Source organism: Lemur catta, chromosome 24 (assembly GCF_020740605.2).
Source record: "Lemur catta isolate mLemCat1 chromosome 24, mLemCat1.pri, whole genome shotgun sequence".
NCBI lineage: Eukaryota > Metazoa > Chordata > Mammalia > Primates > Lemuridae > Lemur > Lemur catta.
The window spans coordinates 12,466,340-12,484,083 of NC_059151.1; the positions used below are offsets into that span (position 1 = coordinate 12,466,340).

At 38.4% G+C, this 17,744-nt stretch overlaps 1 protein-coding gene across 1 annotated transcript in view; it reads right to left on the reverse strand.

Annotated features, from left to right (window-relative positions):
- EMCN (endomucin) overlaps nt 1–16,319 on the reverse strand; it is an 80,170-nt gene extending 63,851 nt beyond the window's left edge. The window contains exon 1 of the mRNA XM_045536749.1: nt 15,907–16,319. Within this exon, the coding sequence (XP_045392705.1) occupies nt 15,907–15,973 (67 nt within the window). The 5' untranslated portion in view covers nt 15,974–16,319. The remainder of the gene's footprint in view (nt 1–15,906) is intronic.
- Nucleotides 16,320–17,744: the final 1,425 nt, after the last annotated feature.

Below are 17,744 nucleotides of genomic sequence, written 5' to 3' on the forward strand. Positions count from 1 at the left end.
ATTGATGAGCACTGGATTGATGCCAGATCTTTGCAATTGTGAACTGTGTTGCAATAAACATTTGATCGCTGGTGTCTTTTTGATAAAATGATTTCTTTTCCTTCGGATAAATACCCAGTAGTGGGATTGCTGGATCCAATGGTAGGTCTACTTTTAGTTCTTTGAGGAATCTCCATACTATTTTCCACAGAGGTTGTACTAGTTTGCAGTCCCACCAACAGTGCGTAAGTGTTCCTTTCTCTCTGCATCCATGTCAGCATCTATTGTTTTGGAACTTTTTGATAAGAGCCATTCTCACTGGTGATATGTCATTGTGGTTTTGATTTGCACTTCCCTGATGAATAGAGACACTGAGCATTTTTTGAGATGTTTATTCACCATTAGTCTGTCTTCTTTTGAAAAGCTTCTGTTCATGTCTTTTCCTTACTTTTTAATGGGGTTGTTTGATTTTTTCTTGCTGATTTGCTTGAGTTCTTTGTAGATTCTGGTTATTAGCCCTTTATCAGATGTATAGCTTGTGAATATTTTCTCCCATTCTGTAGGTTGTCTATTTGCTCTGTTGATTGTTTCCTTGGCTGTGCAGAAGCTTTTTAATTTAATTCAGTGTTTTTATCAACAATAAACATTGAATTTTTAGAAGAGCTTTTCCTGCCTTCATTGAGATAATCGTATATTTTTCTCCTTATTCTATCTGTGTAGTGAATTATGTTTATTGATTTTTTAGTGTTAAACCAATTTCACTTTGGAAATATAAATCCGAATCGGATACAATGAAGTACCTTTTTTAAAATATTTTGCTGGATTTTTAAAAATCTTTTCTTCATAATGAGATTGTCCTACAGTATTCCTTTCTTTTTTTAATATTCTTATCAAGTTTTGGTTTCAACAATATGCTAACCTTATAACAACATAAGTTGGAAAGTAAAATCTCTATTTTTAGTTTCTGAAAGAGCTTATGTGAAACTAGATTTATTTATTATTTGAATGATTTGTGTAATTTTCTGGTAACACCAACTGGGCTGGGAATTTTCTTTGTGGGAAGATTATCAATTGCTTAGTCTATTTCTTTAATGGTTAAAAGCCTACCAAAGTTTTATATTTCTGTTTGAGTCAGTTTTGATAAGCTATGTTTTCTAGAAATTCATTCTTTTATATACATTTTCATAAGTATTGGCATAATGGTTTTCATGATACCCACTTACTGAACTTAAATTTTAGCAGAATCTCTAGTGATATTTCTTTTTTCATTCTTATTTATGTTTCTTCTTTACTTTCTTTTGATTAGTATTGGCAGAGACTTAGCAATATTATTACATACTGATATTCTTTGTATTACATATTTCTTTTCCATTTAATCCACTTTTGCTCTTACTTTGATTATTTTCTTTAGTTTACTTTATTTGGATTTATTTTGGTCCTCTTTTATTTCTTCCTTTCTAATGTGGACATTTAAGACTACAAATTTCCTTCTAATCACTGGTTTAATTGCATCATACACATTTTTTACAAAATGTTTTATTTATCTTTGTATTCCATATATTTTCTAATTTCATAATTATTTTATGTATAACCTATAGGTTATTTATAAATTAATGTCTTATTTTCTTTTTCAAAAATAAATTTTATTGTGTACATTTAAGGTAGACAACATGATGTTATATGAGATATATATAGATATAGATATATATAAATGGTTACTGTAATGGTGAATGTCTTAATTTCTAAACATACAGAGATTTTATTGTTCTAATTATAATATTCATTATAGTATAATTACATTATAGCATACATAATTACATTAAAATCAGAGAAAATATACATTCATATCTTTAGTTGTATTCAAAGGAAGGGTTGGTGTAAGATATTTAGCAGAGTATACTCTAAATACCAAAGGACACCAAAGGTTTAACCAGGCATCTAGATGTGCTAAATTACAAAAAGATGGGACAAATAACCATATGCAGATTTTCAAGCAAAATATCTAAAACCTATTTCTGTGGACCCTGAAACCCTTTACCAACTCCTTAACATAAAATGATTCACAATATGTGTGTTGGGGATTGGTGGAAGAGAGAGAGATTATTTGAGAAGAGGTTGTCTTTGCAGAATACTGTCTTTTGAGTCCCATTCCCACTTACTCCATCCCCAAGGAGAAAGGCTCATCTTCCCTCTCAATTCAAACCTTCTTTAACATGTGATCCACACAGTTGAAAGGCACAGTGGCCTAGGGTCTAGCTCACACCTGGGAAATCCAGAGAGTGGAAGACTGCTGCCTGGCTGCTCTGTGATAGGACCAAGAGAGTTGTCACTACGCTGAGAATAGGCTTGCCCTGCCAGAGATTGTTAGAGAAAGAGACATGTCTGTTTCCTGTGGACCAAGTGAAGGAGAGAGAGGATGAGAGAGAGTGGGCATAGGATTATCCTGAGTTCTAGTCCTTAGGGCTGCCTGGAGACGGGACATCAAGAAGCTCTGGTTCACAAAGGATGACTGGTGCTTTGGGAGGAGTAACAGTGCACTCGGGAATAGGGATCCATCCTCATGAGCCAAGGAACTGCAGGGGAGAGAGACTCAAAAAACACCTTTGAGGAACCCATGAAAATATACCATGTGGCAGTTGGTTCTACCCATCTGCCAGGTTGTGGGCACAGCTTCTGGTCCCAGGTCAACTAATATCTTTCATTCAACCTCTTTCCCCTCCCTTTCTCTGCTCGTAGCATGGAGGGTCAGAAAAAAAGGAGCTCAAGAGAAAACAGGGAAGCAGAAAAATACGAGAACCTATAGAGAAGCCACTTCGTAGAATCCTATCCTACACTGGCATGACCTATGCGAGAGAAGTTTTCATTATTATTTTGGCTTGTACGTTCAAATTTTGAATTGATAGACTCTGCGAATTTAGTTGTCCACAGAACTGTCCATTTCTTAAGGGTGAGCAAAAAAATCATGGGCTTCCAATAATTTCATCAAGGATGAAAAGTTTATATTCCTCACATCAATATGCAAGAGATAGTGGGAAACAAAAACAAAATAGAATTTTAATCACATTTTATGATTTGTGGTTTCTATTTTCTTTAAGTCATTTTCTAAGTTTTATGCTTTCTTAAGACTAGGAAATGAGACTAGTAATCATTGCTAAGTTAATTATTTATAGTCATATTTTAATAAAAGCATTCTTCTTTATGCAAAATGGAAAAATTTGGTGACTTGGGTAGGTCTTTAAAATTCTGAGATTGAGCTGTCAAGCTTAGTCAACTGTGGAAAATGGCCCCAGAACCCTGTTTTGGTTTTTTTTTTTTTCCTCAATTTCCATTGAGCCACCACAAAAGAGGCGACAGCTTTGCAAATTGCATGCATGATGCTTAGATGAAACCCTACAGCTGCTGTGAAACAGAGGAAAGGATGAACCCAGATGCCCCCAGGCTGGGCAGAGGTAAAGAAGAGCATTAGGTATGGTATAAATGCATATGTTTGAAGGAAAAAGAGCATTTCTCAATTTAAAGGGACACTTATCACTCAGGTCTAACTGCATGATACTATGAGGGGACACAAGGCCCAAAGTTGCCAGAAAAACTGCAAACATTTTCTTTCACTGTTGTTACTGTTTTGTGAATTCGTTTATTTTTAAATATTTGCCTATGCCCTAAAACACACACCCGGTGTGTTACATGTTTGGTGTGGCCACACCACACTCACAGCTGGAGGCCATATGTCAACGGTTGCTCGTTTGTAAATTCTGGGAGAGAGGCTATTAAATTCATCCTGTCCCTTATCCCAATTTATTCATATCGCCAGGGTATGAACCAGTTGACAAACTTCGGTCTGTCATTCCCCAGTACTGGAAGTTTTCCTGCACATCTAGCCCAGATTCAGAACGTCACACCTTCTCCATTTCTTTCCACGCTCACAAATGCTAGTCACTGAATCCCCCAGGCCTCCTCCAACTCCTCTGACTCTTAACAGGTGGCCAGGAACCAGAAACGTTTGTGTTTGCATGATCAAACACATCCTGACTCCACTTGAAACTTGGGAGGGACCACTGTAGCTGTTTCCCTAATCAAACTATTATTAAAGGTGGCTGATTTTCTTGAGTAGCTTACAGGGTGAGGGGCCAGGATCTTTCAGTGCTAATGAAAGCAGGAAGGAGATTAATAGCAGAATTGGAAGCAGTCAATGTGCTCTTGTAATGAGTATGGGCTGAAGGGTATCTCTGTGAGGAGATGATCAAACAAAGCTAGAATTCAAGCCTATGTGCCTAGGGAGATTTCAGTATTTCAACTAACATTTGTCTTAGCCAAATCTTTCCTTGGCCAAATGTACCCTAAATTAGTAAAAGCAAACAATTTTTTAAAAAAATTTAGATGAACTGAACTCACACCAAAATTTTCCCTGAAAGTACTAGACTCCAACACTTTCCTCGAAAGGTAAATACCTCTGCTTCTCTTGTGGGAAAAAGAACTGGCAAGATCTTTAGAGGCAAGAAGAGAGAACTCCACCGGACATTGGCCTCGTAAGAGTGGCCAGTGAACCTCGGGATGGGGAAGCTCTTCCTCCATCCTTAGAGGGTCCAGCGAGTCTCCAATCTCCTGCCCCAGCCCTCCATGACAGGTTCTCTCCTCCCAGCCTCTGTCACCCTCTCAATTTCTTTTAACCACATTTTTACTCTAGATCTTTTTGGATGTCAATGAATTTTTCTCCCTTCTCTCTCGCCAAGTCTTTTTCTCTAACCCCACCCCCAACAAATATCGCCAATTTCCATACAAATGAGACCACGTGGAAAAATGGAAAACATGTATTTTTGTTGATGTGGACCATTAACATGAGAGATGTCTCTCAAGGCAGAGAACTGTCCTTTTGCATGAAAAGCAGACAGTTTCTAATATCTCTATCTGAAAATCTCTGAAGGAAATAAACATTAGGGTCTAGAATGTAGCATCTTGCTCCAGAATGAGCACACCTAGTGACAGTAGGATGAAAGTGAGGCAAGATAACTTCAGGCAAAATATAGTAATTATTACACTGAGATCACAGAATTCAGATCTGGAAGAAAACTTCCGTGTCATTTAGTCAAACCACACTCATTTTATGGATGGGGAAATTGAAGCGTTGAGAGGGTAAAAACTTTGCTGGCCTTAGGCACACAGCAAGCGGGTGGCCCCTGTTAACTAAGACCACCACCTGCTCCTGGCTCAGACGTCAGAGCACCCTCCTCCCCTGCAGTGCTGGCTTGTGACCCCAGACAGGGCTCGCTGAGAAAACTATAAGAGAGGTGCTATGTTGCCAAATATATTCTTCTTTTTTTAAACTCAAGTGTTTTTTCTTTTATGTACTAGTCTGAAAAATAATGTATGTATTGTTGGAATTTTTTATCTTTATTTGACAAGGAACAAATTAATCTCATGTCAATTGCACAAAGAGCATTTTGATTATTTAACAATCTATGAAATTTTCAAAACTTGGGAAGGACTGAATTATCTGACGCCTTCACTTCTGCACAGGATTAGAATGAAGTTGATAACTCAACATAGTGAACTAAGACTGCAGAGTTACAGAAGCAACTTTGTGCTCAATGTGTCTTTACAATTGAATTTCCATAATTTTACATTCTATCGTGTTAGGGGTGGGACTAATGTGATTTAAATGGTTCTGAATTACCTGATGAATTATAGGACATTAAGTTTTCCTTGTGAGCAAGATATAGGAATGATGCCACACTTGCATTCAGATAATCACATCATTCTGGTATGGTCAACAGTGGTTATAATTCAAAGGTAAGCATTTTCTGTTATTTATACAACAATGAGATGACAGGTCAAGTTCATAAAGCAAATCAAGTAAGTTCAGCCAACCAAGATAGTCTCCCAAAATGACACAGCTTCCTCACTACACATGCCAAGGAAAAACAGTATTACCCTCAAGTAACTGAAAAGAAATTTAGAAGTGCCTTAGGTATTTTCAACTCTGCTGACTTTTGATGAAATGCAGTTCTCTACATTTAGAGAACTAGTTACGAAATATCACCTGTGTGTCCAAAGAGAGGTCCTGGGGAAAAACCCAAGATCAATTAGACGTTGTCTTTGCTTCCAAGAGTTGTATATGCAGTTAGGTGGTCACAGCCCCTAATAACAGGTGCTTAAATGATTCTTTCTTCTACTTTGTAAACCTATAGGGTTTTCAACTAAATTGGTATAAAACTTGTACTTAAGAAAGGAGGCTGTCAGAAAACGAAAAGAAGAAAAATAATCAAAAGCTCAATAATTCACATGATTTAATTATTGTAATTCCAATAATGCATTATAATTATTGTTAATAAATCTTTAGTTAATTCTGTGCATTTAAAAAGGGGAGTGTCACTTTTAACAACTGCGTTTGTAGGGAGAAGGATAATGGGGAAGTCTGGTTGAGCACGCGAGTTCTCGCGGTGGCTTTGCAGGGATGGCGGCAGGACTGTCCTCTGCACCCCAGGGACAGAGCCCGAGAGCTCAGCACTTACGTTCTCACACTTGCCAAACACCCCAGGAGGGCGATTTTACAGTTCATACCACAAGAAAGCATTTCTTTTCCCACTTGAGTTAAAAATAAATTCAATGTGCGATACAAATGGTTTTCCGTGTTTTGTGTGTGTGATTTTTATAACTGAGCCATTATTTCCACACATGGCTACTTGGATGTGAGCCACCGTCCAAAATCTGTGACGGTTTCATGGCTAAAAGGGAGATGGTAGAACAGCAGTGGAAGGCCCAGCCAGTGAGGGGGGGATTCTGAAACTTAACGCCTTCCTATTTACTAGTATCTGTTGATTCTGTGAGTTAATGTTAATTTACACAATAATAGCTAATATTTTAATAGTCATTTATGACTTAGTATCTAAAATAGGATTTCTCATTGTTATATAGCATCTATACTATGTCAACATACATCTTTCTTTTCCTTTTTTAAATACAGAAACAGAGGCTAAGAAAGATTTAGTGTCTTGGCCAATTTGAGCAGATTAAATAACTAGACCCAAACTTATTGTCACCTTAAGGTGACTGTCCTTACACGAACATTTCCAACCTCTCAGATTAAGCAGCACTCAATACTTTATGACAGGTAATGATATTTGAGAATGTTCACTACTCTCAGACTAAAAAGTTAGAATTCCCATTAAAACAAACAAAATTTTATTTCTTAATTTGAAGGATGAGTTCCCAGAATAACTTAAATAACTTACTAATCTGAAAGGCATCCTACAGAAGAGACCAATTTGCATGGACTGTATCAAATGATGCCTGCATATTTGTGATTAAAAATATTACCTGGCATTCATCTTTCTAGTATTGTATATCAATTCTATTATTTCATTTTGTGAGAAACAACATTATAATTATTTAAATTTTTGCTGATTTGAGGTTGAAATTAACTTCGAAATAAAATATTTTACCTAAGGTATGGGATACCATAAAATATAGGACTCTAAATTCCCAAGCTCAGCAAAACTCATATAACATTTACCACACGCCGGACACTACATTAAGTGGTTTTGTGCATATTCCCTCACGTGATCCTTCCAATATCCCTACAAGGTAGGGACTAGACTCATCTCCATTCTGCAGCTGAGGAAGCTGGAAGTTGAGTCACTTGCCCAAGTTCATACAGCTCAGAAGTGGCAGAGCCGGAATTTCAACCCAGACAATCCGTCTCTGGAAGGATTATAAACGTGACACTAAGTGATTAATTCACTGACGCTATTTCCTCTTTGCTTCTTTCTTTCTCCTCCTCCAAGTGCATCTCCGCTTCACTGATATTTTAGAGCCAAGTACATGCTTTTTTCAACCGACCTGACAATGGGTAGGTAGGCAAATGCCTACCACTCCCTTCAACCCATCCCCTAAGAATTAATTAAATCCAAGGTATTAAGAAACCATTATTGCTACAAGCACCACATGTACTCACCATTAAATTGGTACTAATTGATCAACACTTACATGCACACATGGAAGTAACATTCATGGGGCATTGGGAAGGATAGGATGGCTAAATTCACACCTAATGGGTATGGTGCACTCGTAGCTCTGACTTGGGTGGTGCAAAAGCAATATATGTAACCAAAGCATTTGTACTCCCATGATATTCTGAAATTTAAAAAAAAATTTAAAAAATGAAAATAAATCATTATTGCTAATTAGAAATTCATTTGTGGCATCATGGTCTTCGTTGTCCCACCTTCAGAGGGCTGAAGGTGCTGTGAGAGGCAGAAGTGGCCTCTAAATTATTCAAGTGGCAAATCCTTGTCCTTATTCTTTTTAGCATGCTCAACTTACTGAAGTGTCACCACATGGAGTAGCACCAAGTTGTAGGGGAAGGTTTTGAAGAGCAACAGCCCTTGGTTTGATTTTAAGCCACACACCACCCTGGTATAACTTCCTACTAACCATTGTGATGGAAGTCACGTGGGTAAAGAGCCTGGCCAATAAATGTTAGCAGATGTTGTCACCATACATCTTTGGGTTAAATGAGCCCATCCCCAATTGTGATCTCCATTCTCTGGTCTCTGACACAAATAACACAGGTTTCAGCCAGAAAATGACTGGTTCCGAAGAATTAAAAAGCAGTCCACATTGCAGATGAGCAGTACGCCGTGAATGAAATCAATGACATCGATATTTTTGACTACTAAGCTCACAGCATCATTCATCACTGAGTCTATGCAAACAGGCAAATAATTGCCTTAGAACAGGACCTGTTTAGAATATTGTTAAGATGATTCAATAAAAGATTGATCTAAGCTTTTTCATTTGTTTGCAGTGAAGAGGAATGAAGGTAGTAAATATTAATTAAGGTGTCAGAGAAACTGAAATTAATCTATACCTAGGTATATACTATCATCCAAACCAAAATGTTCCAATCAAGAAAAATAATAAATCCTGGATTTTCCTGGAAAGCAGAGCCTGGGATAAGGGCTTGTGTGCGGACAGTTTATGAAGGGAATCGGTCTCAGGGAAAGGAGTGTAGGACTAAAACAGCAAAACTGGAGCAGGAATGGAGGAGGAAGACATTTATGTATTCACTGGCTCCCTCCCCCTGTTGGTCAATAGCTGTTTCATAAAATGCTAATGCTCCTGCACTTCTAGCTCAGGCATCTGCCAAGCTCTGAAACACACTGTAAGGTCAGAATAGCACCAGACGGAAAGCAGGATACATGCATTAAAGAGAAGCAAGATGCTATGAGGTTACACCTATGTGTAGCTGGTTGCCACAGCTATGACTGGAGGAAAAACAACCAGAGAAGAGGTAGGGAAAGCGACAATGAGTATATAATACTCACATGGTAACTGCTTCTACTTAGAGACTAGTTATGATGATCTCTACAGAGACATTGTTCTACAAGATGTGAAACCTCTCTTAAGTTTAGAAAACTGGCAGGGCGTGGTGGCTCACACCTGTAATCCTAGCACTCTGGGAGGCCAAGGCGGGAGGATCATTTGAGCTCAGGAGTTCGAGACCAGCCTGAGCAAGAGTGAGACCCTGTCTCTACTAAACATAGAAAGAAATTATATGGACAGCTAAAAATATCTATCAAAAAATTAGCCGGGCATGGTGGCGCATGCCTGTAGTCCCAGCTACTTGGGAGGCTGAGGCAGGAGGATTGCTTGAGCTCAGGAGTTTGAGGTTGCTGTGAGCTAGGCTGACGCCATGGCACTCTAGCCGGGGCAACAGAGTGACACACTGTCTCAAAAAAAAAAAAAAAATTTAGAAAACGATTTATCTTATGGTTGCCCAAAATTTGGGAACCATAGAGTGGCCTTTCTAGACGTCATTGACACTGTGAATGTCTCCCATGCTGATGTTGCTATTGTGTGCAACAGTACAAAGAGGATCTTGCCTGCTGAGAGAGCCTCTTCTAACACCAGCAAGTATTATTGGTCTAACCTGATGGAACTACAATCACCCATAGGAATTCAGTAGCAGGAGCAAGACACTACCCAGGAGTTGAATGTCCCTTACAGCAAATCCCTGCTTTTACATGCAATGTTTAGAAATGCACATTTCAACTTGTTCTTAAAGATAAAGAAGTTGGAAAGTGATTACTAAGAAAAAGAACATAAGTAACTTGGATTAGATAATTATTCACAAGTTAAAATGTTTTTACCTGAACCTTGAAATGTAACTTCACCAATGTAAAAGAGAGGATTGGTAATTGTCTAGAAAATTAAAAGCAAATCAGTAAGAAAAAATCAAACAACGCCATTAAAAAATGGGTAAAAGACACAAACAGAAGCTTTTCAAAAGACAATAGACTAATGGCCAACAAACATGAAAATGCTCAACATCTCTAATCATCAGGGAAATGCAAATCAAAACCACAATGAGATATCACTTAACTCCAGTGAGAATGGCTTATATCCCAAAACAACATATGTTGATGTGGATATGGATAGATAGGAACACTCATACACTGCTGGTGGGACTGCAAACTAGTACAACCTCTGTGGAAAGTAGTATGGAGATTCCTCAAAGAACTAAAAGTAGAACTACCATTTGATCCAGCAATCCCACTACTGGGCATCTACCCAAAGGAACAAAAGACATTCTATAAAAAAGACATCTGCACTAGAATGTTTATAGCAGCACAATTCACAATTGCAAAGATGTGGAAACAACCCCAGTGCCCATCAATTCATGAGTGGGTTAATAAAATGTGGTGTATGTATACCATGGAGTACTACTCAGCCATAAAAAAACAATGGTGAACTAATACCCCTTGTATTAACCTGGATGGAGCTGGAGACCATTTCTAAGTGAAATATCACAAGAGTGGAAAAACAAACACCACATGTACTCACCATTAAAGTGGAACTAATCAATCAACACCTATGTGCACATATAGAAACAACATTCATTGGAAATCAAGCAGGTGGGAGGGGGGAGAAGGGGTAAAATCACACCTAACAGGTGTAATGCACAGCATCTGGAGGATGGGCATGGCACAAAAGCAATTTATGTAATCAAAATGTTTCTACCCCCATAATATTCTGAAATTTAAAAAATGCTTTCTGAAACCCTCCAATGTTTGTCTCTTTTTCTAAATTTTATGATTAATTACAATCTGCAAATTAAAATTACCAGATAATTTGAATGAATTTGAATGAAATGAATTTCCTGAAAACAGGAATTCTAGAACAATCATTTCTTCTAGGTAGGGATCATTAAAAATGAGCAGTGAAGAAAGAATGCTAAATAAATGGGGATTAAATGCTTTTCTCTCTGGATTCATCCCATCTTGGTTTGCTCTTTCTATAACACATCACCCATTTCAGGTGAGAGATATAGCTGGGGATTAAGCCAAATAGAAATACTAAGTAAAATGATCTGCTCTGAAGCAACTCATGTACCTAAAATGACACATAAATTCATGATGTGTGGTATTTATTTAACTTTCTCTTAAATTCTATTTTCGTAAACTTTGCTTTTAAAAAAGCCATTTCATATTTTTGAGAAGTTGGTTGAGAATAAGCGTGGATGTTTCTAAGAAGGCATTACATTAAGTATTTAACAGCACAAAAAGAGGAGTCAGTTCCATTTAGGTATTCTTCCCGATGGTTGTAGTCACAGCATTTTTTCCTTCTAGATTTGTTGGAAATTACTGTTACCTGACGCTAGATTGTCTGTCCATTTCGTCATCTTTTCTCCTGTTCTCATTTGAGAACTGCCTGACTTTTCAGAAGAAACCTTTTGCTTTATATTTGGTGCTCACTTTCATAGCCTGGAATCAAAATAATCCACTTTTTTCTATGTTAGGTTCTGTAATTCATACCGGTTCATAACCTTTTCCTAAGGACACAGTAGTAAACCGGTAAGTGATTGTCGTAGAAATTAAAGATGAAAATAATAAGAAGGCAACTATTTAATTAATTTATGCATCCATTCAGATACCTAAGTCCTTGTTATATGTTTAGAACAGTTGCTGGGCAAACCAACTATAATACAGGCAGCCCCTGGTTTCAAGGTGCTTGTAGTCTGGTAGAGGAAATAAGACCTTCCCGAAAATCATCATGGTAGAATTGGAAAAGAAGTGTCCTAAGAGAGTTAGAAGCATGGGCATCCAGAGGAGAAATATTAATAAATTGCTTCTCTATGTTATTAGTGTTACAGTGGGCAGGACTCAGCAATGTCTGAACTCAAGATTAAAGGACACTCACCCCTCACCATCTTCTCTGGCTCCAGGGCTGTTCCAAGTACCCACTGGACAATTTTAATTTATCAGTGACCATCTCTACTTGAATATCTCATCAGGATTTCATCACCATGTGCAAAATCAAACATCATTTTTCTCCTTGAAGCATCTCCTCCTGGCCTTCCTTACCTCTGTCCAGAAGATATTTCCCCACTTCTAGTATTCAGATAACCCTGTCTCGACATTTCAGTTACCTTCTCCCGCATTGCCAGTGAATATACATCAAACCACACACTTTCTACTTCCTTAAAGCTCTTCCTGACTCTTATTTTTTTTTCACTTTATTGACAGACTCTCAGACTTGAAATGACATTTGAACTAGTTTCTTTAATTTTTCTCTCTCCTGACTAATCCTCTTTAGACTAACATAGTCTAATCTATATTCTGCTGACAGATTAATCTTCCCAATTTATAGCCCCAATCATGTAATCCCCATACTCAAACACACTGATAGACTCAAACTAATTAAGTATATGAGTCAATATTTCTCATCCCGGCATTGGATACCTTGTGAGGCTGTATCTGTAGTCTAATTTCTCAGTACTTAACTATGCCCAACCAGCGGCCCCTTTACACTCCTAGACTAGAAGATACTGATGTTTCAATGTTCCTATTCAAGAAATTTCAGCCATCTGGAACCTTCTGATTTTCAATTTGCAAAGCTTGTCATAATTTCCACTTTTCTATGAGAACTTTTCTGATGTCTTTACACCCTAAACCAAGCTAGTTGTGAATTTTCCATGTTGTTCTTTATTGATCTCTTAAGGCCAACGATATCATCAAACTTATAATTACTTGGCTCATCTTCCTCCTTTCCCACTTGGAGGGTGAGGGCTGAGTTTTACTGATCTATGGAAACTTAACAGTATTTAGCATGGTGTCTGATTATAGTGTGTTCAATTTTTTTTTTCATGGAATTGAATGTTCCATCACTAACATGAATTTCTACAAGCATTTAAATCCTCCTTTAGATGCCAATAAAGAAAGTGGTGTTTGTTCCAGCTTACAAATGCCTAAAACATTTAATCTTTTCTAAATTAATGTAAAGTTCAGAAAGCAAATGGCCCTTGAAGAGTGAGTATATATTATTCCCAGGGCCTCCTTCTTCTTGGAATCCCTCTTATTTCACTTGTCTCAGTCCTGACAGTCAAAAGCTCAAAAGCTCATCCATTGATCGAGACTTAAAAGCCACCGTAGGGTTCTGTTCAGTTTCAAACCCAATTTAGAAAACCTTCGGAAAGAATGACAGCTCCCTTTCAGGAAACTCCCATACATATTTCAATAGAACAGCTTTCCAAATTGAAGATTGTAAAATATTATACCACCCACCAAGTAAAAAAGAGTCACTCACTGACATGGAGAGAGATTCCCTTGATTTTTCACAAAGAGCACAAAAAACTATATTGTATTTATTTAAATCTGAGACTGACAAAAACATCAAGAAAGAGTGAAAAGTAGTCAATTTCTCTAAAAGATTATTATTTAGAAATAAATTACTATGCAAAAAAAAAGCATGTGTCTGACAGCTTGTGAGTTTAAGGCAGATGAAATACCTCCCTCCACACCCTCCGCAAACAACTCTATTGCTGAAATACTCTAATCATTCTGCATTTAGGAACATGTAAAGCTCTGAAATCAATGTGTTTCTGGTACAGGGGTTAGGAAATGCTTCATTTCCTGTGCCCAATCTGCGAAGGAAAACAAAACAGGCAGAGCCAGGTGCAACAGAAATCACACGCAGAGATGGGAAAATCTCATCTCATTCCTTCCACGCCTACTCAGCCGGCCAACCTATGCTCCTGAGGTATAGCTTCCTTTTCTAAGATAAAGGGAGTAGATGTTCGGTTTTTGTTGTTTGTTCGTTTTGGTTTTGTTTTGTTTTTTTAAGATACTGGCCTTAAACCTAGTTAGGTTTTTGTCAGAGGTTGAAGGAGAGAGTCATTATGCAACCATTTGTCCCTGCTCAAATGGGAAATTATCCTACAGTTGATTAGAAAGATGACACTTAACAAGTTGGGCTTATTACCAGTGAGCTAAAGTGGGTTGGTCTTTTCCCACAATGACCACTGCAGAGAAACCTGCATGGTCATCTCTGGGTTGTCCTACACCTTCTATGGCCAGGTTTTGCAGGCTACTTCTACTGACCCTATTCCACCTTACTTTCAAAAGGGCATGTAATCGGTTCAGAGGTTAACAGTGCCAGCAATGTAGCATACTCAGTGATGCTTGCAGACTATAAACAGCCAGAACCCCAACCCAGACTTGCAGACTTTATATGAACCTGACATGTATTTGTGAGCAGTGATTTCTGCGGCGTTGGGATTGCCATCCACCTTCCCCACGCATACTGAAGAGTTACTCACAAGCTAGTGCATTGGTTTCTGTGGCACCTCATAAATATTGTTCATTTTAAAAAACCAGATTCTAATAAAGCTTCTAAGTTAAAATTTCGATCTTGATACCTGCTGCAACTTAACCCCAGAAAACCCAAAGGTGCATGGTAATCAAGTGTGTGTGATACTGAAGTATCTCGGAATTTGTCCTAAATGTACATAGAAATTTCGAGAAATTACTGATAAAATGTTGTTTAAGAAGGGGTGGACTTATTCTTTTCCCACATCATCACTGTCGATTAGAAATTTGTAGGCAGCAAACTTTTGAAAAGAGAATGAGCAAAAGAAAATTGGAACGGAGTGGATTTTTTTCCCCCTACAGTCCCTCAGCAGAATCAATCTTTCCCAAATGTGTTCTTTTATGACAGTTTGTACTTTAGCTTCACACTTATTAAATCTGTCTTGTATTAGAATCACATGCTTATTTCTCCCAACAGCACATTTACCACTGTGGCAAGGACAACATCTTACTCATTTTTATATTCTTTGCACTGCCAGTACAGGGTAGAAGCGTAATAAATATCGAGCAAGTTTAATTGCTTATTTTGAATCACTCAGGAAGGATTAAAAGTCAAATGTAAATCATTTCTCAAAACTGGTCATTAACGTAGTCGGGGCTTATGTAGCTACATACGTATTCTTTATCTGAGTTTCTTAATCTGCAGTCAGGGGGTAGGGTTTTGAATTCCTGAAATGTTATATAAAATGTTGTATGTGTACGTTTAGATAAGTGCATACTTCTACAGCAAAAGTCTATAAGCTTTAATCAAATTATTCTCCCTCTATTTACCCCACCCCTTCAAGACATTAGGATTCACTTCCCTAATGGCAGTTTTACTCAACCTCTCGTCCATGTATCAGAGCTGAAAGTTGGGGCAAATACAGGCTAGCATCTGCAATACAGTATTTCCAATTACATCCTTCCTCCTATTCATGACAATCTTAGCTTTTCTGGGCTCACATCTGAAAAGAATGAATTTTTGAAAGAGTGCATTTTTAACCAGCATTCTAGTCCCAGCTTTTTGTTCTCTAAAACACCCATTGTATATTCCCAGTGCTTCTGTAATCCCATCAGGCTTGCTTCAAGGCTGCTGCACCCCGAACCTTTCCCTTTGGTGGAAGCAAACAGCTCTCCCTGGAGCCTTCTCCACGCGCCCGAGTCAACATCCAAACATTCAACTCAGCCAAGGAATTGCTGCATCGAAGTTTCAGGGCAACGTCCCTGAAAGTAAACTGAGGTTAAGAGCTCTCTACTAGTGATTTCTCATCCGCACCGCCAGAAGAATGAGAGAAAATGGTACCTGTGTCTTTTTCACTGTGGCAAAGACTGGACAGAAGGAGAAGAATGGTGACTCGCAGCAGCTCCATGGTGCCCTGGATGGTCTCAGTGGCTTCTCCGTCCAGCGTCGAGCAGGGACGACTCCCTCCCAGCCCCGCAAGGCCTGGTTAGCAAGTGGAAAAGGTGCACTGACTGTGAACAGCCACTGCCCATTCCTACTTATTTTGGGGGCTCTGATAAAGAACGGGAGGAAATACACACACTCCCTCTGGGAGTTCAGCAGAGAGGAGATTTATTGTTTCAGTCCCTTACAGGAACTCTTTTTTTTTTTTTCTCTCTTCCTTTGGCAGCCACTTATGTTTTTGTTGCTACATTATTTTGTTCTTCTTTAACAGAAAGGTCAGGATGGGTTTTGAACAGAAACAGATCCTTCTTGAGAAGGGATCGGAGAGCCTTCTAACTTTTGTTTTGAAAGTGAGTTTGGGAGTGGTTTATAAAGGGGCCTCATTAAGCAGCTACTCGGTGCAGATGAAGAGGCTGTGACTGCCCGAGGGTGACATTTTAGAGCAAAATTCAAAAGCAATCAACTTTTCTTCTCTCTTTCCGACTTGAAAGCCAGATTAGTGAAGACCACCTTCTGGATATAAGTGCAAACTCTTATTCAATAGATCATGCTCTGCTCTTGCTAATCAGACACTTCTTTGGGATGTCCAGAAAAGTTTTTCAGGATATTTCTAATAGAATTTAGCAAAGACAAATGAGTGTCCACTCCTCATTCCTGGTTTTTATTGATGGATTTGGATGAAGAATAAGGAAAAAATACTTAAAATACCTCCTGGGTGCTGTGCTCCAGGGTATAGATCGGAATGGCGCTGGGGAGGAATGCCAAATTAGAGAGGTTGGGAGCGATGGATTGTTTAGGACTGGAATGCCGACCAGGAAGGATAATCTATATATCAGGAGTCACTTTGTTGTCAAGGGTGATGGATTAAAAATGGTGATAACATTGCCACAACCCTGGACACAAGCCCTGTGTGTGCCAATAACTTTATACTTTGCCTGAAACACAGGCTTTGCATCTAATTCTAGCCAATCATCCTTTCATGTGTCTCTAGGAGTGAGGCCTGCTAGACACCAGGATCGATGGGTCAGTGTAGATTCTTCTGCCCCACCAACACTATTCAAAAATTATACCTTCACCTGTTTACAAGAAGGACATATATTTCATTGCTGCACCGTGCTGAGAAAAACTCACACAAGAGGGGTTAGAGCAAGTTAACTGCTCTGAATACCCAAAGACACTGGCTTGTTTGACCCAAAGTTATACGAAGCATCAGAAGTGCCAAGTTTCTACTTTGTGCATAAGTGAGACTGAATCTCACCCTCTTCTAATTGATTTTCTAAAACAGATAGCCTTTGGGGTTGGACTTTATTCAGCATGTCCTGGAGAATATAAAGATAGCAATATATGTGAATAGATGTCACATGGGCTTTCCAGAAATAAATCAGGGTGTGGATGTGTGAAATCACAGTCGGCAGTCACATCGCCTCACTTCCTGCTCTTCGCTGTGCTCTTATGCTGGGGTTGTTGGCTGCGGGCTCACCACGTATGCGGGGCGTGTTCATTTCTACAGGGATTCAACCGCATTTGGGTTTCTCAGCTCTGACTGCTGTGTGTTTGCGTGAAGTAGACCAGATACATGCTCCAAGAACGCTTGACTACAATAGACTATTAAGGCGACTTAAAAGACAGAGGACCTGTAGATGAAAAAAAAAATAAGAAAGATAAACAAAAACTAAGAAAATGCATCTTAAAAAAAACAAAAGAATAGAAATAAGGAAAAATAGAACTAATAATGG